The 24,417-nt window shown below is 49.2% G+C and overlaps 1 protein-coding gene across 4 annotated transcripts in view; it reads right to left on the bottom strand.

The window, feature by feature from the left end:
- The window catches only part of RFX2 (regulatory factor X2), an 89,626-nt gene that overhangs the window by 24,222 nt on the left and 40,987 nt on the right, over positions 1 to 24,417 (bottom strand). For 3 of the 4 annotated variants that reach the window (XM_044254437.1, XM_044254438.1, XM_044254441.1), the window contains exons 2-5: positions 14,486 to 14,598; positions 12,865 to 12,954; positions 10,818 to 10,897; positions 8,823 to 9,084 (exon numbers count right to left, since the gene is read on the bottom strand). In XM_044254437.1, coding sequence (XP_044110372.1) covers positions 8,823 to 9,084; positions 10,818 to 10,897; positions 12,865 to 12,954; positions 14,486 to 14,590 — 537 coding nt within the window. In that variant the 5' untranslated portion in view covers positions 14,591 to 14,598. The remainder of the gene's footprint in view (positions 1 to 8,822; positions 9,085 to 10,817; positions 10,898 to 12,864; positions 12,955 to 14,485; positions 14,599 to 24,417) is intronic. The other variant, XM_044254439.1, reaches the window with a different exon arrangement.

The following is a 24,417-nucleotide window of genomic DNA, read 5'->3' as shown; positions in this document are numbered from 1 at the left end:
CACTCGAACGCTTACACGTGGCTGGTGGGATGTGAAATGGCACAGCCGCTGTGGAAACAGTCCGACAGTTCCTCGAAATGTGACATATAAACTCAGTGAAACATTACATCCGAGCAATTCTGCTCCTGGGTGTGTTCAGAAAAATGTGTACACGAATGTTCACAGCAGCGTGATTCACCACGGCAGAAACCTGGAAAAACACCCAGGTTGGTCAGATGACTGGATAAACACAACATGGCCTATCTGCACGATGGAACACTACGCATCCACAAAAAGGAAGGAGTGGTCCATGTTGCCATGTGCGTGAGCCTAGAAAGCACGATACTCAGTGAAAGAAACCAGGCACGAAAGACCACACAGTGCATGCTGCCATTTACACGAAATGTCCCAAACAGGAAAATCCAGAGACAGGAAGCAGAGTAGTTACCAGAGGATGAAGGAGGAGGGAATGAGGGGGAGGGGTGACTGCTAACCCATCAGGGTTACCAGTTTACAGGCTGATGAGAATGTTCTAGAACTAAAGAAGGTAAGGATTGTACAACGTTGAGAATGTACTAAGTGCTGTTGAATCATATACTTTTAACTGGTTAAAATGACGAGTTTTATGTTACGTGAATTTGACCTTGATAAAAAATACACAACTAATTAAAAAAACCACTGTTCTCCCTGGCCATTTGAGTGGATCTGTACCCTACATGCGTGGCTTTGTCACTTGGAAAATACTGGTCCACTGACTTGGCAGATGTTCCAAATGCGGACATGCTTCATGACACGGTATTGAAAAATCACACTGGTTAATATCACTGCTAAGCTCAAAACTGTAATTCTTCTTTGGTTGAAAATGTATTGGCAACCACATCAGTCGGCTGTTTTCCTGGATATATCATCCATCTCGTGCCGATCATTTTTGAGAAAATGCCTGCCAGTTCCCCAAGTCTGAGTAATCGTCATTTGTCCGTTGTTCCTTCAAGGAGTGTTTCTTGACAAAAATGGCTGGTCTGGCTCATAGTCACTTGTCCGGCGGCTTTTCCTTGGGGCAGTCAACATCCTTTGGCAGCGCAAGTGCCTTTTGTCACACAGACTATTGGAAAGATGTCAACTCTAGGACTGAGATTTAATACAATTCACAGCAATTAGTAGCCCCACCAAGGACCGTGGGTTCCCCTTAACTGGAAAGCTCAGGACGCCATCTGCTGTTCTCTTTTCCTTTTCACTGTGAGTGCAGGGTGGTGAAGACCACAGTGACTTCTGGGAGACATCAATGCCTCTGCCTTGCTCTGTACCTGCATTTGTGCCCCGGGGGCTCACTGATGTTGGTTTTGCACAATCAGTACAAATGCCAGCGGTGACTGATGGCTCAGCATTATTATGAAAACAGTTTTGACCCCTTAGGGCCCCTGGGAGGGTCCTGGGGACACCCAGAGGAGTGCCAGACATATTTAGGACTGACTGCTAAAAACCCTATTGTGGAAAAGATCACAGATTAAGGCTTGCTGCCTAAGATCATTCTGAAGAACCCATAGCTATTAAGTAGGGTCTAATCAAGTCCCCGGGTGCAGGAAATTTTAATGCACAGTGGAAACTCCCAAGGTGTTCACTGTGTCTTATTTTTTATTTTTTTTAAGATTTAAAAAATTATTTATTTGACAGAGAGAGATCACGGGTAGGCAGAGAGGCCCGCAGAGAGAGAGGGGTGGAGAAGGAAGCAGGCTCCCTGCTGAGCAGAGAGCCTGATGCGGGGCTTGATCCCAGGACCCTGAGATCATGACCTGAGCCTAAGTCAGAGGCTTAACCCACTGAGCCACCCAGACGCCCCTCACTGTGTTTAAAATTAAATCTTCATGTAAACATCAGTAGGTGGTGAAGGTCAGGAAACCACCCAGCACTGCGCCCAAGACCGGACCAGGAGGTTAACATTCGGGAGTCGGCACGGTGCAGTGTGCGTCTGTCCAGCAGAGGGCGCTGTGGCGCCACCGCCCAGCCCCGCGCAGGAGGCGGGTCCTGCTTCCAAGAACAAGGAGCATCTTGCACATCTTGAAGTCGGGTCTTCCTTATACACCTTACACACCTGCCAGAGTGACTCGCACCGCCTGGCTCAATCCTCTCAGTGGCTGGAGAGGCTATCTGAGGGTTTTGAAGAGGCGGGGGTTGGGAGGTTGGGGGACCCAGGTGATAGGTATTGGAGAGGGCACGGATTGCATCCCGTGTGGTGCAAAAACAATGAATACTGTTACACTGAAAAGAAATAAATTTTAAAAAAATAAAAAATAAATAAAAACTAATTTTATATTTGACTGGAGTTCAACATTTTGCTATCTAAAAATACTTATCAAAATGCTTTCTGCACAGGCCCGCGGATGGAACAGTAAGGAGGAGCCAGGGATGGACGCAGTGGTGCCCCCTGCCCCACGCCCCCCATCCCCCGGGCAGTTTTCTTGAAAATCACTTCCGGTTTCTGAACTTGCGCAGTTTCCCTCCCTCTTGGTGTTGTGCGTGTGCTTATGCTTCCGTTTCTTATCAGGACCTTCATTTTTATTTTTCACTCAGTGCAATGCAGCAATATTCCTTTTTCACTGGCCACTTAATATTGGTTTCTGCGACATGAATTATGAACAGAATAAGGGCAGAGGGGAAGGACACATGTCACACATTAAGGGCTTGTCTGGAAGGAGGGCAGAGAACACTTAAGGACTCCCGATCAGAGATACAGTGTCTCAAGAACCCTAACGTAATAGCAAATAGCAGACACATTTTAAGAGCTCCCAAGTATATTCAAATAAGCCAACTATTTAGAAAATTCCCCTCCTTTCATGTATAACCCTAGCAAGATGCCACCTGCTGTAAGGACTGTCCTGGGGGCTCCTGAGGGAGGGTGGAGGTTACTTCTCTGAGGTCATGAGCATATGCCCAAGTGGCCACTCCATTTATAACATAATAATCTCATTAAGAAGGGCCACTGGATAGGGGTCCCCTCTGCCAGGGGCCACAGTGACCACTGCGGGAGCAACAGCAGCATTGTGCTACATATTCAGTTCTGCTATCACGGAACCTTCTGTGATTATCTTTCTGAGCCAGTTCTTAGAGATCAAGCGTTGGCCAACTTTTTTTGTAAAGGGCCAGAAAGTAAATATTTTGGGTTCTGTGAGCCAGACAGTCTCCATCCACAACTACTCCACTCTGTCCGTGGGACTGGGAAGCAGCCACAGACAACAAGTGAAGGAGTGGGCGTGGCCATGTGCCAATAAAACTTGATTTCCAAAGTCAGGCAGCCAGCTGGATTGGGCTGTGCAGCTGTAGTCTGCTGCTCCCCGCTGCCCCATAGTTCTACCAAGAATTACATGTTACGGACGTATTAGACCTTATTGTTAAACTGACTTTTAAGAAATGACGTGGGCATAGAGGGGATAGCGCACGATACTGTGAGCGCCCTGCGGACTACTGGTAATCATTTTCAGCAGCTGACCTGTTTCGTTCTCACAATTCTTAGAACTTTAAGCAATAGAGGTCTACTGAATTAAAGAATTTTTAAACTTTTCATTTGGAAATAACTCCAGACTTCCAAAAACGTAGCAAAAGGAGCACGAAGAATTGTGTACTCTTCGGCCGGCTTTCCGTCTGCGTCTCGCATGATCTCAGCACAAGGATCAAGGCCCAGAAACCAGCCCCCATTCATCGCGATGAGTCAATGAAAGACCTCATTAGAATGTGATGACCACGTGTTGATGTCCTTTTTCGGGTCCGGGATCCCATCCAGAGCCACACATACTGCGGTCCTTTCGCATCCACAGCCACGAAAGAAAATACCAGAATTAAATTATGTGCGACGTTTCCGAATAAGCGCCACAGCGTGCTTTCTTGCTTTCTTTCCAGGATGACATTCTCCTTCTTCAACTTTGTCACCGGAGGCAGGAGAGAGATGAAAACCCCAGATCTCTTTCAAAGCAGCCCTCCTGAATAAACCCAGGTACTGCTCCCACCTCCTCGAAGAAACATGCAAAACCAGCTTCCGAAGTGATGATCTCATTGAATATGTGTCAAAACCCACAGCATGTGTAGCACCAAGCACGAAGCCTAATGGGAACTGCGAGCTTTAGTTAATAGTAACCGTGGGTCGAGATGGAAGGTGACAAAGGTACCAAACTTCCGTGAAAGGCTAATGAGGGCAACCATGGGAGTGTGGGGGTGGAGGGGGCTATGGGGATTCTCTGACTTCCCACTTGATTTTTCTCTGAACCTAAAGTGGCGCTTAAAATTAAAAAAAAAAAAAAAAAGAAGTCTATTAAATTAAAGAAAAAAGTGATGAGAAATACTTGAGTCCCAGAGCAAAGCAGATGTGCTCTGGGCAAACTGCCTTTCTCAAACAGCGTGCGTTTGCTTGCAAAGTTTTTCCTCTGACAGTTGGACAAAAGCTCTGATGTGCAGAGAATGAGGAAGCTTCTGGCAAATGCCTGGTACATGGGTGATATTCGCGTCTTCACTGGAAATGCAGGCTGCAGAGAAGACATGTTTGGCGACTGATAATCCATCGTGAACTCTGAGCGGAGCGGTGGCACGCCTGCCCGCGGGCCGCATGGAGGAGTGGCCGGGAGATTGGAGACGCACGTGTGGGCAGCCAGGCCGCACCCAGGGAGCCGCAATGGTCCCTTCACCGGCCTCCCCAGCCTGGACTCCGCGCTGGTGAGCTGGAGAGAGATGACGAGATTTGACTTTTCTGAACCCACGCACGGGTGGTCAGGGGCGAGACGCTCCTTGCGTGTTGGAAAGGAGGAGCTGAGTTTCTGATGATGCCAGGAAAGAAATTCCTGTGATTTCAAGCAGCGCATCTCCAGGCTGGATGTCGTAGAACTCGAATCTGTCAGTTCAGGGCCCTAAGCAGTGTGTCTTTTAATATCGGGAACCAGATCTCAGGATTTTTGAAGAATCCAAGTGTCCCGGGGGGCCGGGCTGCTGACACCCCGGCTTCTCAGAGCCGGCATGTGCGGGTTGCCCTTCATCTGGGGGAGGAAGAAATTGACGGTGCGGTCCTGGGCATATCTGAAAGTCACCTCAGGTGCCACGAAGCGGACGCAAGCTCTTTAGGTAGCAGAATGCAGCCTGAGAAAGCTCAGGACCGCCCGCCGCTGTTCTCCGAGGTGACCTCACCTCACCCTTCTGGCTTCGGCACGGCATGTGCGGATGGACCCGGTGCGTGGCAATCCCGAGCGGAGTTGCCAGGGCGGACACCGTCCGGATCTCTGTGTGATCTGAATACCCAGGGCCGCCGCTACTAGTGACCTAGGACTCCGATTTCCTGGAAACGAAGAGTTTACAAAGACGCCACTCAGATGGGTCAGCATATCCTTCCTGAGGGCCAGACCTGAGACACTAATGAACCACCGCAATGGCACGGTCCCCGCCAGGGGCAGGAAGGCTGTATATTTTTTATTGTAAGAATTGGTTAGAATGCTGTCTTCATCGGTCCGTGCTGTGTGGCCCATGGGGGCCCCGTGTTTGCATGGCCTGGCCTCCTGCAGCCCAGGATGGCAGGGTCTCTACCTAGTGCAGCCCGAAAGCCTCCAGCGTCCCCTCGACATGACCCAAAGGGCAACTCCTGGGCAGAAACAGCGAGAGCAAGCCTCTGGGTTTAGACCCAGGCTCCGTGTGGTTCATCTAAGTGCCACAGCAGACGGTCTTCTCCAGCAGTCCTCGTATGGGCCGTTCGGTTTTAAGACTTATGGAACACTGATGAAATAAAGACTCAAGAAAATCTGCACCCCCCAGAGTCTGCGATCTCTCATTGAGGCTGGACGGGCGATTCCCTCTGGTCTTCACGCTGTTTCCAGAAATAATTTAAGGTCCCAAAACTCTTGATGGATAAAGCTGGCAGGTCTCAGCTGTGGGAGGCCGGAGACGTATTGCAATTCTGTTGCCATCTCAAGGCTGTTCTTATTCTCAGCTCCTGGGAAGCCCCTCAGATCTCTGCAGCACTCGTGTGAGATGTTCCCATGCCGAAGCAAGTCGAGAGAGCACAGCGTGGGCAGGGTCAGGAATCAGACTGCCTTCTGAGATGACCGCTCCCGGGGCTCGCATAGAGAGGGATGTCAAACACAGTCCATTCATGCAGTCCCAAAGGATTTAAAAAGATGGATCTTCTGAAACAAGTCAGATGAGAAACCACGGTAGCCGGGTTGCCCAGGCTCTGGGCTGCACACTTCTTTGCAACAGGACAGTGTGGACCGTGGAGAATGCTGTAGTTTCTCAGGAAATCTGTGACCCGTGATCTTAGGATATTCTGGTATTATGCACTGATTTGACTCATTGACATTGAACCTCTTGTGTCCGTGATAGTTAACGTGGTCTGTGAGGAATGCTTTCTCATACCAGCCAGTCCTCCAAGGGAGGCCATGTGTGGTTGCCTGTGGCTGCCGAGGTCCTGGTGGGCTACAGGGACTGAGTGAGGCAAGGGGCAAGCTGGTGTACCAGGGCCCGCCCCACACGTTAAGGCCTCTGGAGAGCAAGTGACTTCTCTCCACCCTGCCCACAGAACCGGGTCCTGGGGAGCACTCTGGACATAGAGGACAGAGACAACGGGGTTGGAGGAAGGCTCTCTGATGTCAGGTGACCCCAAAGCACATGAGGACCAAAAGGACAGGGAGGCGACAGGAGCATCATCTTCTGTTTCAGGAGCTCGTTAGCCCCACTCCAAAAGATGAAGTTATCTTCTAAGTTGACAACCACTCAATGTAATCCATCACAGTAACAACGCACAGAAGATAAAACTCATGATCATATAAATGAAGAAAAAGCATTTGACAAAAATTAATATTCATTTATGATAAAGACTTGCAGAAAACGAGGGATAGAGGGGAATTTCCTCAACCTGAAAAAGGGCATTCATGGAAACCTGAGCCAACATCACACCTAGCGGAGAAAGACTGAACACTTGCCCCTAAGACTGGGAACGAAGCACGGATGTCCACTCTTGCTGCACCTGTCCAGCACTATACTGAAAGTCCTGCTAGTGCAAAACAATGAGAAAGAGGAAGGAGAGTCATCCTGATTGGAAAGGGAGAAACAAAATTGTTCCTATTTGCAGACAACAAGAAAGTCTTGTAGCTTTTACAAGTAAGTTCGGCAAGGCTGCAGGATGGAAGGCCAACAGCCAAAAATCAACAGCTGGAAACAAAGTTAAAAATCAACACCACATACAATAGCTCCAGAAACATAAAATATTAAGGCATAAATCTAACAGAATATGTATGGAATTTGCATGCAAAAAATTACAAAATGCTGATGATAGAAATCAAAGAAGATCCAAGTAAATGGAAAAAAATATATACTATGTTCATGGATGGGAAGACCCAACATGGGAAAGATGTCAGTTGTCCCCAAAGTGATCTACAGGTCTAATGCTGCTTAACCAAAATCTCGCAATGAATTTTTTTGTAGATATAGATAGGATGACCTAAAATTTCTGTAGAAAATTCTAAAATTATGTAAATAGCCAACACAACAGTGAAGTGAGAGGAAACACTTGACACAATTTTGGATGGAAGGACACTCTAAAGCACACAAAAACATATCTGCCAATCACTTATCTGATGGGGGACTTGTACCCAGGATACATAAAGAGCTCTCAAAACTCAACAGTAAGCAAACAAACAATCCAGTTAAAAACCAGGCAAATGACTTGAACCGAGAGGTCACCAAAGGGGATATAATGAAAGGCAAACAAGCACGTGAAAAGCTGCTTACCACAGTCAGCAATCAAGAAAATGCTGATCAACCACAGTGAGACACCGCGACGCATCCATCAGAACGTGGAAAGTGAAGAATGGTTGACAACACCAAGTGCTGGTGATGATACATCACGGGGTCGGGGGGACACGCAAAATGGTACAACCACTTGGGAAAACTGTTGGCAGTTTCCAGTAACGTTCAACGTACACTTACCGTGTAAACCAGCAATCCCGCTTGTAGGTATCGATCCAAAAGAAAGGAAAACAGATGTCCATACCAACACCTGTACGTGAGCGCATAGCGAGGCTTTCTTCACAATCACCCCAAACTGGAAACTGCCCAAATGGCCCTCGAGTGGTGACTGGATGGACGAGCTGCAGGGCAATGGAACCCTACCCAGCGGCAAAGAAGTGAGCACTGATTCACGAGACGACGTGACTGAGTCTCTAAAGAGACCCAGCGAGTGAGAGAGGCAGCCTCTGAAGGTCATTGACTGTATGTTCTATGTATGCGACACTCCCGGAAAGACAGAGCGAAAGGGACAGACAGCGGATCAGCATCGCCAGGGGTATAGGTGGTGGGATCAGGTTGTTGTGTCAAACCTCAGGGCCGCATGCCAAAATGGGTCACATTTACTCAGCATTAATTTTCTGAATAAGATAAAAGTAGCATGGAAAACAGACTCTAAGAGCAGACAGACTTTTAAGGCAGGTCAGGAACTGCCTAGGGCAGGAGTGTGGCGGCAATGAGTGGGTGCGGTTCCCAAGGGGGACAGCGCTGAACCTAGTCTGCTCCAGCAGTCACACGGATGGATGGGCCCTGGGCCTCCGGGAGAGCGACACCAGCGATGGCAGTCCCCCCTGGCACGGTGAGGCCGGGCTCAGACGCCATTTCCACAGTGCCCAGCGTGGGGGGTGCCTTTGGCCCTCTGTTTGCCACAGAGTACCTGGTTCCCAGGGGTGGAGACTTGACTCAGATCACACGCCCTTCCAGGTGCCAGGGCGAGGGCTCCAGCACCCTGGGATGCCTTCCATGTACCATCCCTGCCACGGAGGGGGCCTACTCAGGGGCTACCCTGCTGCCCCCGCGAGCCTCGTACATACCGTAGCTGGTGATGACCGGGAGGTGTGGGCGAGGGAGTGTCTGGTGCTGTCCATCCCCCCGTGGATGAGATAGGCTCCCGCACTGGAGACAATAGGGCTCCCCCCGACATCCATGGTGATGCCCACCATGCTGTGGGAGGGGACCGCTGGCGGGGAGGAGCCTGCCACGGTCACCTGGGCGCCGCCCGGGGCCTCGAAGTAAGAAGCTGCGCTGCTGGGGGCGTACATCTGAGGCTCGGGGTTGTAGGCATAGGCTGTCCGTCTGTCGGGGAGAGAGAAGGGCGTCCTCTGAGTCTCCACGGGGCTCTGGCAAGACTTCCTGTTACAGCTGGAGCCCCTTGAGACCGAGCACGTGGGGTCACTCAGACACGAAATGTCAGGGCGGTGCAAACGAAGTTCAAAGTGATCATTTCTGGAAATATTAAGGATCACGGGATGACTCATCGAAACTATTGCTGAAAAGTTCTAAGTGTGTAATGGGGTTGCAGGGGGAGCTCCTCTGTGGAGACGGAACAATTCCGTATCTTACTGTGGTGACGGGCCATCTGTACCCGGGGTAGGATGGCCTCGACCGCATGCCGTTCACGCACATTCACGCACGCGCACGCCTGTACGCACGCGATGGTGTGTAGGCTGCTACGTGTGAATGAGGCCCAGGGGATAGCTGACAGCCCGTCCCAGTGCCAGTCTCCTGGGATCGTGCTCTGGTCACAGATGTCACCGCTCGGGGAGGCGGGACCAAGGGCACACAGGACTCGGTCCTAAGTCAGCAACTGCCTCAAGAGTCTGTGATTCTTGGGGCACCTGGGTGGTTCAGTGGGTTGGGGCCTCTGCCTTCAGCTCGGGTCATGATCCCAGGGTCCTGGGATCGAGCCCCGCATCGGGCTCTCTGCTCTGCGAGGAGCCCGTTTCCCCCGCCTCTCTCTGCCTGCCTCTCTGCCTACTTGTGATCTCTGTCAAATAAATAAATAAAATCTTAAAAGAAAAAAAAAAGTCTGTGATTCTTGCAAAACAGAAAGTGTTCACCAAATGAAATTGCTGAATAAAAAGAATTTCTAAGTGATACCAAGAATTTGTCTGCTATTCCTTCCCCATTTGGATGAAGTGATATACCCTGCGGTGTGAGACACAAATTTTTAGGTTCTGCTTGCTCATGTAGGGCTGGCCCCAGGAAAAGGTGGTGCCTGAGGCTTAGTGACATGTCTAGTCACCTCTGAGTGGCAGCGAGGCCCCACTGACTGGTGACCAGGAGGCCTGCACCTCTGTCCCGCCTCCCGGGGTGACAGCCGATCTAACTGGAGCACAAGGTCAAGCTCAGGAAGCTGACGCTGGGACGACCTACAGACCTCGCTTGGATTTCCCGGGCCATCCAGGCACGGACGTGGTCCGCGTGTGCACGGCAGGTCTCGGTGCTGTGTGGCAGGGACGCACACAGCTCTGGCCATCACCGCAGCCAACCCTCACACCCGACCCCTGAACTTCTGGAAGGAGGTCGTGGGAATCAAACGAACCAAAGGGCTCACGTCTGGAGCGCAATGACCTTCATGGAAAAATGTATCATTTTCTGCCCTAAGAACCCCACAGTTCGAGGGCAGAACTCTCTAGAAGTCCTTGACAAATAGAAAATCAAGTTTTATCAACATTGCAAAGAGCCAGAGGTGAACCCAGGCACGGATGAGAAGGTGGAGAGGGCAATGGTGTCTGGACTGTGAACACGGAATCTTCGGGCTTAAAAGGCTGGACTGGGGAGTATTTTGTTTTGTTTTGTGGAAAGCCTGCCTTTTCTGGAAGTGAGAACCAGGCAAGCCTGTGATTTCTGAAGTCTCTGCAGGGCTCTCCTGCCCTAGGACTGTTGTACCAGGTCCAACATCACCCAGAGGAGGTGGAGAAGTTCCCGCACACACAGGCCCAAATGGGAAGAGGTGGGGGGAGTCGTGAGGGAAAGTTCTGGATGTGGCCCACGCTTGTCTGCGAGGGGAGGGGAGACCCACGTACAAGGCTCCATTCGTGTAGACGGCATCTCCGCCCTCCACGTACTGCACCTGCGGGGGGTACACGTGCTGCAGGGGCTGCACCTGGAACGACATCGGGGACCTGGCGTTAACCCACGCGGGCTCCTGGGCAGGGGGCCCAGGCACGTCTGCCCTCGCCCTTTGTGAACACTGACTCCTACGTTTCCGATATCCTGCCCCAGCCGTCCCTTCGACTAAGAAACTAGGAGAGCTGGTCCCCAAGAGGCCCCACGGGCGTGGAGCTGCTCCCGACCTATGGCTCTGCCGCATTCTCTGGTCGCGGCGGCTCATTCCCGACGGGAGCGAGGCAGGCAGCCCCCATTCTGTGGCGGGCCGGGGTGCGGGAGCCCAGTACTGCAGAGCGGAGCTGGGGTGGTAGGTCCCTGCCACCCGCCAGCCGCTGGGCAGAGGGGCAGGTCCCGCTGGACAGAAGCCAGAGCTGTGGACAGAACTTGACCTTGGTGGGGGGAGGGTCAGACACCCCTTATCCCTGGCAGGGCAGAGGGCTCGAGCTGGTCATACTGCACACGGTCTCTCTGATGTCCCCTTTGGGTGGCCCTGGCACCCCTCTCCTGAGGGGCGGGGGTCCTGGGAACCACACTGGGGAGACCTTCAGTCTGAGCAGAATGCAGTATGAGGCGGAGAGGAGCCCCAGGAAGCCCCCCGCCCCATTCTGCTGCACCCCTGCCCTCACCCGTGGCCACATCAGTTCAGCATCTCGGCAGACAGGGTGCTGGCCGGGGTGGGGGGGCGTGGGTGGGGGGGGATGCCCGAGCTCCGTGTGCAGAAACGTACACCCTCCCTACAGAGGGAACCTTAACAAATGCCCCATCCGACCTCCTTCTGGGGTGAGAGAACCAGGGGCCGGGTCTCACTGTGGCCTCTAAGTCCCTCTGTGGAGCGGCAGGCTAGGGCTGATCCCCCTCCTAGGACCAGCCGACGCGGTGTGGGAGGAGCACCAGCCACTGGAATAGGGAGCATCCCCGAGAAGTTTCCAGGGACTGATGTGCTGGGGCCAGGCTGTGCCTCGGGATGGGGGGAGACGCAGAATCACTCTGCAAGTCCAAGCTGCCCAGAGAGAAAGGCTAGGGCAGGCCCAGCCCCACAGGAAGCTTCTGGTATCATGATGCCCCTCGCGTCTCCCTCACGGAGCTGAGACAGAGCCGCTGGTTCCCTGTGGGCCTCCCGGAAGCCTCTGCTTCTGTCCCACGACCCGAAACCTGCCCCAGTTGCCTTCAGACCAGTGCCTCTGAACATATCAGCGATCGAAGCCAGAGCCCCCCAGGGACAGGGGCGTGCTGTCTGGTCTCCGCGGTCACCCAGCTAATGCGCCCGGTTCCCAGGGCCCGCATGATTGGGATTCAGCACATCACCGAGCTCCAGCTGGTGACCTCCAGCCCTTGGCAGAGTCCCGCCTGCCTCTCCTTGTGCATGAGGTTGCCCCCACAGCCGCGCCCCCACGCTTCGGTCCACAGCCGCTCTGGCAGACAGAGGCCGCGCTCGGCAGGGTGGCGGGTGGCCAGCCCGCTAAGCCGCAGCACGTGCTATTTGGCCTTTTCCAGAAAAGGAAAAGCCGCTGCTCTGGGCAGCTGTGTAGCTGGGGGGCCAGGGCCTGCAGCTCTGTTCCCGGGCCCCTGGGTTTCACCAGAAGCACATCCTGGGTCTCGGCACTGGTCTGAGGGCACCGCGCTTCCTTCCCCAGCAAGTTCCATGTTCCTTCAGTCCCGAAACGTGGCTTCTCTGTCTGCGTGTCTACCTCGGTACCCCAGTGCTCTATCGAGGTGCTGGCTTGGACCCCGAATGCTGGAGCTCTGAACGGATGAAAGACCGTCAGCTTTCTTGGCCTGTGGCGAACTATCTGCAGTAAAAGATTTTTTTTTTTTAAACACAGCTTCTGAAAGAACTTTCTGGCAAAGCACTGAAGATATCAAAGACAAAAGGGCAGCAACAACAGGAAAGGATGCCTCGTTCAGAGAGGGCTCCAGATCGCTAAGGGTTAACGTGTCCCGTGCCCCCTGTGCCGTGGTTACCTGCTGTGGCACCTGCTGGACCCTGGGGAGGGAGATTGGCTGCATCTGGGCCCCTTTGGGAGCCGAGCCCGCTGCCTGGACCAACACCCTCTAAAAGGGAAGGAGAGAAGGACATTTAGACTTAGACTCAAAGTTTGGTCCTTGTCGCAAACACGGATTACAGCCAGAGCACCGCCACCTTCCAGGAACACAAGCAGGCCTGACAGGAGGACAGGATGGTATGTGTGTGCACGCGCACGCGCACGCGCACGCGCACACACACACACACACTCGTTCACACGCACGAGCACGAGCCTCCACCTGCCCCCAGCTGCTCTCCCTCCCTGGGGTCTGTCTGTTCCGCAAGGTGACGTGGGCTGTTGCCGGCACCAAGCTGGGAGGTCCGGTGATAAGAAGGACCCCCCCACCCCCCGCCCAGACCACTGTCCACATCGCCTTCCCCGGCCCTGGCCCCAAGCTGGGGCTGGTGACCGAGGGCGGCTGCAGTAGTGGGAAACTGGGCGGGACGGCACAGGGCTGGGACGTGAAGCAGGCAGGGCGCGCCTGGGGAGGCGAGGCAGCAGGAATTCCTCTCTCTGGCAAGGAGAGAGGCTCCTACTGCTGAGGGAAGGCAGGGCCGCCCATGAGCATGAGTGCTTGGAGATTTCCAGAAAGGGAGTGCCCCAAGTGGACAGCAGGAAGTCTCGCAGGGGGAGCGGAGGCGGTGCCTGGGGGGCGGGGCAGGGGATGGGCTTGTGGGCCGCTGTGGAGACTGGAAGCATCTCTAGCAGGGCCAGAAGGCCTGGAACTGGGGAGGGGACGCTGTGTGGGCCCCTGGCACCAGCCAGCCAGGTCCCGGCCCGCAGGAGTCTGAGGCCTGCCGAGGCAGCCAGGGGTGGAGGGCTGATGGGTCAGGTTCAAGTGGGCAGGGAAAGATCACAGCTCCTTGGCACCCTGGGCTTGCGAGGCCCACGGGGCGGGGCGGGGCGGGGGGGCTGCTTTATTGCAAGAAATAGAAGCTGAACGAGTCTGATTAGCTATTCTAAAATGAAGAACCACTTGGAGTTAGGAACGATGGGGCTTTTCTGGCTTCATCAAGTGTCCTGCTTCTAACTTCTGGAATTGTGCTCGTGAGGGGTCACATGGCCCCAGTGGACCTCTGCACACGTCTCCAAGCTTCCAGTCTGTTCCACTGCCCTCGGCTTTGTGTGGTCTTATGTCAGCTCTGTGTTTGGGCCTGTGGTCTATTTCCACCCACGGCAGAAGCCTGGAAGTCAGGAGCCTTCACGTGGCAGGTCTCTCCTTGCAAATTTTCAAGCCCATATCCATTCGAATGCTAGAACTCTAACCAATCTTTAGCCTTATCCATAAAGTCTTCCTGGGTAAAAGGGACATTTCCCAGGTACGAGAAAAATTCCATTCAAGGGTAAGAACAGACTAAGTTGGTTTCTTTTCATGTTTATATCCTTGAGTCCTTGGTGGGACCTTTTCAACAAATAGCTATGGACATGCTAATTTGGGAAAATATTGATTTTCAGATCGGGTGCTTTTCAGAACCTAAGAGGATGCGATCCCCCTCCCCGGCCACACTGGTTTCCCCGGAACAGCCCGAGCCCCAGGCAGCAGGCGGCTGCTCTGTTACCTGTGGGGAGGCTGGTACCGGCTGGGCCACGGGGGCCTGCGCTGCCGCCGACGGACACAGGGTCACAGAAGCCGGCGAATCGGATCCACCCTCTGCATTCTGCATGCTCAGTTCTAAAGAAAGGCGGAGAGAGACTGAGTGGAGCGGGGTTGCCATCGCGAAGCCCTAAGTGGCGCTGGATGGTTCCTACACACGGACCCCAGCACCCTTGACCCCCGCTCCTTAGATGCCCATAGAGCTGCGCTCCCGCCTGCCCCACCCCAGAGATAGTCCCCGCTATCTCCAGACATTATTCAAGGGGGGAAAAAGGAGACAGACAGTGGGAATAAAGAAGCATTTTATCTGGGGCGCCCCGGTGGCTCAGATGGGTAAGCGTCTGCCTTCGGCTCAGGTCATGATCTCGGGGTGCTGGGACGGAGCCCCGCATCCTGCTCCCAGCTCAGTGGGGAGTCTGCTTCTCCCTCTCTTTCCTTCTGTCCCTCTCCCCTGCTCATGCTCTGTCTTAAATGAATTAAAAAAAAAAAAAAAAAAGAAGAAGCACTTTATCTTGGGCTGGAGAGAAGTCCTGCCTTCTGTTCCCAGAGATCCTCGCCTGCGAGAAAGCATAAAAGGGTATTTCTTTGCAGCCAGATGCATACGTCTTTCAGAGAGGTAGTTTAAAAATTCTATACAAAAAGACTCATTTCATTTTTAAAAAAGATTTTATTTATTTATTTGATAGAGAGAGAGAGACTGAGAGAGCACAAGCATGGGGAGCAGCTGAGGGAGAGCGAGAAGCAGGCTCCCCCGCTGAGCAGGGAGCCTGACTCCGGGGCTCCATCCCAGGACCCTGGGACTATGACCTGAGCCTAAGGCAGAGGCTTCACCAACTGAGCCACCCAGGCGCCCTGAAAGACTCATGTCATATCAAGACAACGTGGCAGAGGATACAAAACAATCAGTCCATGAAAATGGTCACAGGCAAACGATCTTGGCTTTTTAAGAACCAGCTGCCCTTGAGAAGCTGTTAAATATGCGAACTGTGGAGAGGGCGTGGCTTTGTGGGCAGGTGCAGCCCCGCCCCCCCATTATCAAGTGGAGTCTCCCCACTTCTGCCTCGTGGGGAGGCCCGAGAGCAGCACACGGCGCACACCGCGGGCCCAGGACGGACGCCGGAAGTTCACATAAGCTTTCCCAGCCTGGCAAGAACTCCCACCTCTGCTGATGACAGAAGAAAGGAGAGAGCTGGGTGCAGGTGTTTAATCTCTGAGTGTTGGTTTAACCCCATCTTCCCCGATAAGGAAGATTCTAGGACTCCGCCCATCCCCCCCCACAAAGCCTTCGGTACCACAAGAGCCACTGGATGGATCCGTGGAGGTGTGGCTTGTGCCTGTGGCGGGTTCCTGGTTCCCTGACTCTGTCCTGACCACTAGATGTCCCCAGAGCCACGCGGTGACTGGCACTCCCGGCTTTCTCCTCCTCCAGGGAAGGAAGAGATGGAGATTTCCAGTGTGTATTTCTGGGTCTCCCACTCTCCGCGCCTTCCCAACAGAACTGACCTTTGGAATCATTCTGTAGGAAGCTGCTTAGTCAAGGTCTTATTTACAGATCTCCCCAACGTCGAAACCAGTCACCTGCCCCCGCCCCCCACATCACTTTGGCGGCAGTGGGAGGAAATCGCTGGACTTGGGCTCTCTGTGGAGAGAATCCACTGGTGACGGAGGGAGAAAGCTGACTCAGAGGCCAGGAGCTTGTTTGCAGGCAGAAATCATTGTGCTTCAAAGTCTCAGTCTTGTTAAAATCAGGGGAGCCCGGGAGAGCATGAGGCTTGAGAGCGAGCCCATGCTCGGCTCATTGGAGCCAGAACGCACCTTCCAGAATAGAAGTTATTCAAGATCATGCCAGGTTTTCACATGAGTGTACTTCCTAGTTTAACTCGCTGTTTGCCCCATGCTGTCTGTCACCTGTTTAGTGTACGGTGTTCAGGCCAAGGGTCGCCAAAGCTTTTCTGCCAAAGACTTTAGGCACATCTGGTCCTGTTACAACTACTAGACTTTGCTGTCCTGGCACAAGAATGGTCACTGCTCACACACACACACACACAGATCCTGGTTGTGTTCTAGTAAGACTTCATTTAGAAAAAAAGGGCGACAGGCCAGGTTTGGACTACAGACCATAGCTGCTGGTCCTTGGTTCGTGTAATTTGGGTTTGGTGAAGCGATGTGGGTTTGGAGCATGGGTAGAAAAATAGCACTGTCTCGATTCAAAACCTTAGGGTCCATGGTCCCTGGGTCCAGGGCGGAGTCCCTGCGGCCCCACCTCCCCAACATGACAGAATTGGAGGGGCCACAAGGGACGACCCGCATTGTTAGGAGGATGAAGCTGCCGGCCCGTAAAGACAAATGCATTAGCGTCTGGTGGGAAATGACAGCAGAGCGCCTGAAGCCTATAAAGTCATGAAGAAAATCCCCAAATCCTGGAAACTCAGGAGCCAGGTTACAGCCCTTAGAAACTGAAGACAGGAGTTTGGGCACAAGGGACAAGTCACTCTGGCGAGTTGCACTGGGTTGAACAGTGACGCCCGAAACTCAGGGCCGCTCCTAGTCCCTGAATGTGAGCTCATCTGGAGAGAGCGTCTTTGCAGATATAATCAAGGTAAGGATCCAGAGGAGGTCATACGGAGTAGGGCGGGCCTGAAATCCAAGGACGGTGTTCTTTTTTTTTTTTTTTTTTTAAAGATTTTTATTTATTTGACAGACAGAGACTACAAGTAGACAGAGAGGCCGGAGGCTCTCTGAGGAGAAGAGAGCCCGATGCGGGGCTCAATCCAAGGACCCTGAGATCATGACCTGAGCCGAAGGCAGAGGCTTTAACCCACTGAGCCACCGAGGCGCCCCCAAGGATGGTGTTCTTGTGACAGACAGACTAGGACATGTGGGGAAGGAGGCCACGTGACAACGGAGATGGAGAGGGCGGGATGCAGCAACAGGACTGGGAAGCCAAGGATGGCTCGGGCCACCACAAACCAGAGAAGGCAGGAAGGCTCCTTCCCTAGAGAGAACACAGCTAGCCGACACCTTCAGGTCTCCAGAACTGTGAAGGGTCAAGCCCCCCAGGCTGGGATACTTTGAACGACAGCCCCGGGAAACTCAGGCAGGGACCTATATATGAGGAGCACAGCTGGGACAAAAGCATCCCGTGCAATGGCTTCTGGGTAGTGCTTCAGGGCTGTGCATGACCCGGGCAGTCGGTAAATATTTACCAGATGAATAAATCCCTCCGTGTCTCCTTAGCACAGCCCATACCACAGTATACTGAATGGTACATGGTGTTGCTCGTAGAGTCTATGTAAAGTGTCATTTACAGGGGCGCCTGGGTGGCTCAGTGGGTTAAGCCACTGCCTTCGGCTCAGGTCATGATCTCAGGGTCCTGGGATCGAGCCTCGCATCAGGCTCTCTGCTCAGTGGGGAGCCTGCTTCCCCTTCTTTCTCTGCCTGCCTCTCTGCCTACTTGTGTTCTCTCTCTCTCTCTCTCTGTCAAATAAATAAATAAAATCTAAAAAAAAAAAAAGAAATCTAAAACCAGATTAAAAAAAAAAAAGGTGTCATTTGCAACCTACCTGGTTATTTTAAGGCTGTGTAGGACTCTCCTGGGAAATGTAATGACCTTTTGAGACTGACTGTTCTACTCCCCGTGAACACATCCCTTAATGTTAGCATCAGACAGACAGACTGACAGATGCCATGTGGGCCAGCCTGGCTGCTCCCGTATGTTGAGGGCATGAAATCCTTCCCTACCCATCTAAGATAACCAAGGTCATACATTGCCTATAAGCTGATCCAGTTTCCTGAGTTGTATTTCTCTGAATTGTTTTTTTATTTGGGTCCATTAATCAAGGGCCCTTAACACATCAAAGTTAAGGGGTTTTTTAAATTGCTTATTAAGAGGCATCCAACAGCAATGGCTTTCAGTAACCGTAGAGCATTGGTGGGACTAACCCTCCTGTAGATAATAGTTAAAAAATCTGAACAAGGGTGCCTCGGTGGCTCAGTGGGTTAAAGCCTCTGCCTTTGGTTCAGGTCATGATCCCAGGGTTTTGGGATCGAGCCCCACATCGGGCTCTCTGTTCAGCAGGGAGCCTACTTCCTCCTCTCTCTCTGCCTGCCTCTCTGTCTACTTGTGATCTCACTCTGTCAAATAAAGAAATAAAAATCTTAAAAAAAATCTGAACAAAATATTAAAACACACAACACAGACACACAGACACACAGACACACACACAATTTAAAGACACAGTGGGGCAAGGGTGGCCGAGGTAGGCAGAGCCTGCCAGGGAGTCCACCCTTGAAAGAACTCTGCCACAGTCAGACCAGTGATTGTTGAATTTTTGCCAGGGGCACGCCCCAGTCCATGAATGCTTCAGTGCAGAAAGCAACAGCCTGGTTGTCTTGAGTGTGAGAGGAGAGAGTTCAGAATATTAAGAGGAAATCCTGAAAGAGAGAGAGCCATAGAGGGGGCATGCCCCCAGATCTGCCTTGAGTCCATCCAAATCTTCGGCCAACTGACTAAACCACAATTGTGTGGGGAAGACACCAGGGGTTTGGGGGGAAACCCAGCAGCTCAAAGATGAACAAACTAAGAAGAGATTTCAGTTGCTGCTAAAAAAGATATTCGCATGAGGGACAGGGTTTGAGTCCAGCCAAGATAAACACTAGCAGGGGGAGCACAGCAGAATCCAGAAATTCCACAACATAGCATTCATGATATCCAGGGTCCGATACAGACCACAGATGATGAGAAGAAACAGCTATGACCTATACCCAAGAAAAAGAGAGGAGGAGTGAATTATAACCAGACCAAGACAATTCAGGTGGTACAGATAAAGCAGCTACTAAAAATATGTCCAAGAACTTAAAGGAAGTTATATGTACAATATAGGAACATACAGGAATGCCAGTGGAAGACGAACTGTTAAAAAAAAAGAAGTAGAAATTGTGGAGCTGAAAAGTACAATAACTCAAAGGGAAATTTCACTGATACACGTAACAGCTGATTAGAGATGGCAGAAGGAAGAGTTAGTGAACTCGAAGAGAAATCAATGGAACGCAAACTGAAGAACTGAAAGGAGGAAAAAATTGAGGAAAATGAACAGAACATGCAATCTAACATATATGAAACTGAAGTCCCAGAAGAAAAGGAGAATGGAGAGGAAAAAGATATATTTGAAGAATGGCCAAACATCTCTTAAATTTGGCAAAAGATATCAAGCCAAGAATGATAAATACAAAGAAAACCAAATTAGCTGTATCATGGTTAAACCACTAAAATTAAAAAAAAAGAAAAAGAAAATTCTGAAAGCAGCCAAAGAAAAACTACATCTTTTATGAAAAAGAATAATAGTATGGATGGTAACCAACTTCCCATCAGTGACAACAGTGACCAGAAGACAATGGGATGACATATTTAAAGTGGTGGGGGAAAGCTGTCAACCTAAAATTCTATACCCAGCAAAACTACTCTTAAAAGAAAGGTGGGTTAAAGACATTTTATGATAAACAAAACCTAAGAAATTTTGTTGCCTACACTATCAGAAACACAAAAGCAAGTCCTTTAGGGTGGAGGGAAATAACACCAAATGGTAAACTTGTGTCTTCAAGAAGGAATAAAGATCACCTGAAATTATAACTATGTGGGTAATTACAAAGGAGTGTATTTTTTCCCTTTTCTTCTCTTAATTTCTTTAAAATACATCTATTTAACAAAAAATTATAACACTCTATTGTGTGTTTTTGTAACATATGCAGCAGTGACCTATACAACAATAATAGCACAGGACTGAGGAGGGGTAAATAGGATTAGACATGCAAGGTTCTTGCATTTTACATGTAGTAGTCTTATTTGTGATAAATTAAAGATACTTTAAGATGTATCTTTACATTATATATAGTATACATTAAGATCACCTTAGATCCCTAAGGTAATCTCTAACAAAAAAACACCCCAAAACATGTAGCTTAAAAAATAATGAAGAAGCAAATGAAACGTTAAATATATCTGTCCTCAGAAAAAGGCAGCTAATGAAGAACATAGGGAAAAAAAAGGATGAAACAAATAGCAAAATGGCTTTCCTAAATTCAGATACATTAATAATTACACTAAGTATAAATAGATTAAAATTTGAATGAAAAGACAGAAATGGTCAGCCTCAGCTTTTAAAAAAAAAGATCCCCTGATATGCTGCCTTTTTAAAAGAAACCTTCTTTAATTTTTAAAAGATTTTATTTATTAGTTTATTTGAAAGAGAGAGGGAGTATATGTAAATAGGGGGTGAGGAAAAAGGGCAGAGGGAGAGGGAAAGGTAGAACCCCAAGCAGACTTCACACTGAGCATAGAGCCCCATATGGGGCTCAATCCCATGACCCTGAAATCATGATCTGAGGTGAAACCAAGAGTTGGATGCTCAACCAAGTGAGCCACCAAGGCCCCCTGAAACACTTACTAAATACAAAGGCCCACATGGGTGGAAAGTAATAGAATGGAAAAAGATACAGCATGCAAACTCTAATTAAGCTGAAGTGGCTATAATACTGAGACAAAATTCCTTCAAGACAAGGAATATTACTAGAGATAATGAGGGAGGGACATTTCATCCTCATAAACTGATAATGACATAATCATTATATTAGTGTAAGCACCTAGTACTATAGCTTCAAAATACACAAAGAAAAAATTAACAGAACTAAAGGAAAAAATAGATAAAAAGTCACAGTTGGAGATTTTACATACTCTTCTCTCAGTAATCTTGACAGAAAATAAACAAAAACAGCAATAATGGTTGATCTGGGTGACACCATCAACCGCAGAGATCTAACGTTTATAGTGCACAACCAACCAAACCTGCATGTTCTTTTCAAATGTTACAAGGACTATATACTAAGATAGGTCATATTCTGGGCCACAAAACAAGTCTCAATATGTTTCAAAAGATTGAATTATACAATAAGACAAAAAAATTAGAGGTCAGTAAGATGTCTAGAAAAATGCTAAATATTTAGAAAATTTAAAAAACACCTCTAAAATAACCCATAGGCAAAGAATAAAGTATAAAGGAAATTAGAAGATACTTTGAACTGATTAATAATGAAAACACCATATATCAAAATTTAGGGATGTAGCTAAGAAGTTCCTAGAAGGAAATGTTCAGTTTTATAAACAAATTAGAAAAAATGGCTTAAAGATCAATCATTTAAGTTTTCAGCCTTAGGAAGCCATATAAAAAGACAAGCAAACTGAACTGAAGCAGAAAAAGGAAATAATAAAGGAAAAAAAATGAAATAAAACTCCACAAACCATGTAGAAAATGACAGAACCAAAATTTTCCCCAAACTGAAATTTCTTTGAAAAAGAAATAAAAGCCATGTAAAGACGGAGAAAACATAAATTCATACTATTAAGTAAAAGTAAGTCCATGTGTGTTGTATGATTCCAACTATATGACGTTCTGGAAAAGGACAAACTATGGAGAGGGTAAAAAGATCAGTGGTTGCCAGAGGTTTAAGGGGAAGAAAGGATGAATCAGTGGAGCACAGAGGATTTTTAGGGCAGAGAAACTACTCGGTGTGATACTATAATGGTGGATACATGTCATCACACATCCACCAAACCCACAGAATGTACAACGTCAGGCAGGAGCCCTGATGTCCCTTATGGACTTTGGGTGATGACAACATGTCATGTCAGTGCAAGTCCTGTCTACAAATGCACCACTCTGGTGGGGGTATGTTGATAAAGGGGGAGGCTAGGCATGTGTAAGGGCAGAGAGTACACGGAAAAAAAATCTCTGCACCTTCCTTTTAACTTTGCTGTGAACCTAAAACTGCTCTAAAAAAGTCTAAAAAAAAAAAAAAAGATGGACAACTCTCTATAAAAGATTGATAAGAAAGAGAAAAGAAAAAAACCCCAAATTGCCAACATGAAAAATGAAATGAGATATACCATTACAAATCTTAGAGAAACCAAAATCGTAAGGAACACGCATGAACAGCTTTAGCCAAGAAATTCACCAGCTTTGGGCGCCTGGGTGGCTCAGTGGGTTAAGGCGCTGCCTTCGGCTCAGGTCATGATCACAGGGTCCTGGGATCGAGTCCCGCATCGGGCTCTCTGCTCAGCAGGGAGCCTGCTTCCCTCTCTCTCTCTCTGCCTGCCTCTCCATCTACTTGTGATTTCTATCAAATAAATAAATAAAATCTTTAAAAAAAATAAATTCACCAGCTTTGATCAAATGAACATTTTTTGGGGAAAAACACAACATACCAAAACTGACAAAGATGAAACAGAAAATGTGAAGGTCGTATCTAGCAAACAGACTGAATATGTTATTGAAAGCCTTACAAAGAAAACTTCAGGCACAGAGCCTTTCGCTGCTACATGCTATAAAACACTGAAAATGGAGTTAGTGCACAAATTCCATCAGAAAATACAGAAAGGAATACCTCACTCACTTTAGGAGGTCATCAAAAGCCTAGTGCCAAAACTTGATAAAGATATCACAAGAGAAGTATTTAGACCAATGTCGCTCCTGAACACCTATGCAAAAATGACACGAAATATTAATAAACCAAAGGCGGCAATATAAAAATAATAACCCATACTTACATTTCCAACTGCTTCTTTTTCCTTAACGAAGCCCCAACTCCTTCCCTCCTCAAATGATTTTTGACAAAGGTGTCAAGGCAATTCAACAGAGAGAGAAAGGTTGTTTAAACAAATGGTATATCCATATGGGAAGAAGAAAACAAATGAATTTCAATTCCTATCCTGTCCCACACACAAAAATGATTTTAAATTAGATCCTAGACTTACGCTTGAAAGATAAAACTGTGAAACGTCTACGAGAAAACACAGAGGCGTAGGCAAATTTTCTTAGACAGAATGCAGAAAGTAGTAAGTATGACCAAAGAACTCGATAAATTAGATTTGTGAAAACTGAAAAATTCGTCCATTAAAAGACTTCAAGAACACAGATCAGGGGCACCTGGCTGACTGTTGGAATAGCACGCAACTCTTGATCTCAGGGTCATTACTTTGAGCCCCATGTCAGGTACAGAGATTATGTTAAAAATAAATAAATAAACTTTAAAAGAAAAGATTTTATTTATTTGAGAGAGGGAGCAGAGCCATAAAGAGGGCAAGAGCAGGGGGAGGAGCAGAGGGAGAGGGAGAAGCAGACTCCCTGCTGAGTAGGGAGTCAGACTCCGGGCTCCATCCCAGGACTCTGGGGTCACAACCTGAGCCAAAAGAAGACACTTAACCGACCAAGCCATCCAGGTGCCCTAAATAAATAAACTTCTTAAAACACACACAAAAATCATTTAAGCCACAGTCTGGGCTTTACAAAAAATATCTGCAAAACATGTATCTAACAGAAGGTTTTATCCACAATATGTAAAAAGCTCCTACAGTTTAATAATAAGAAGACAACCTAATGGGCAGAAGACCCTAACAGGCTCTTCACAAAGATCTCCAGATGCCCAACAAGTATATAAAATGGCGCCCAACAGTGTTAATCACTAGGGAAATGCAAATTAAAGCCACAATGAGATACCAGTAAACTGTTGCCAGAATGGCTAAAATAAGTCTCACAATAACCAATGTTGTGGGCACCGGGAGAAATCATATCTCTCACACACTTGTAGGAATGTAAAATGATAGAATCGGATCAGAAAAAAAAAAAGTTTGACAGTTTTCTGGAAAGTTAAGCCCACCCATTAGCCCAGAATTCCTTTCCGAGGTGTTCATCCAGGAAATATGGAAACACGTCTACAGAAAGTCCTGTACACACAGATTTACAGCAATTTTATTCACAACAGCCAAAACAGCGCAATAGCTCTAATGCCCATCGTCAGGAGAGGAGATGAGAGACTGCAGGTTGTGTGAAGTAAAAGATGAAGATT

Source organism: Neovison vison, chromosome 6 (genome assembly GCF_020171115.1).
Source record: "Neovison vison isolate M4711 chromosome 6, ASM_NN_V1, whole genome shotgun sequence".
NCBI classification, from domain to species: Eukaryota; Metazoa; Chordata; class Mammalia; order Carnivora; family Mustelidae; genus Neogale; species Neogale vison.
The sequence above is the reverse complement of the archived record's forward strand: the minus strand, read 5'-3'. Positions and strand labels throughout refer to the sequence as shown.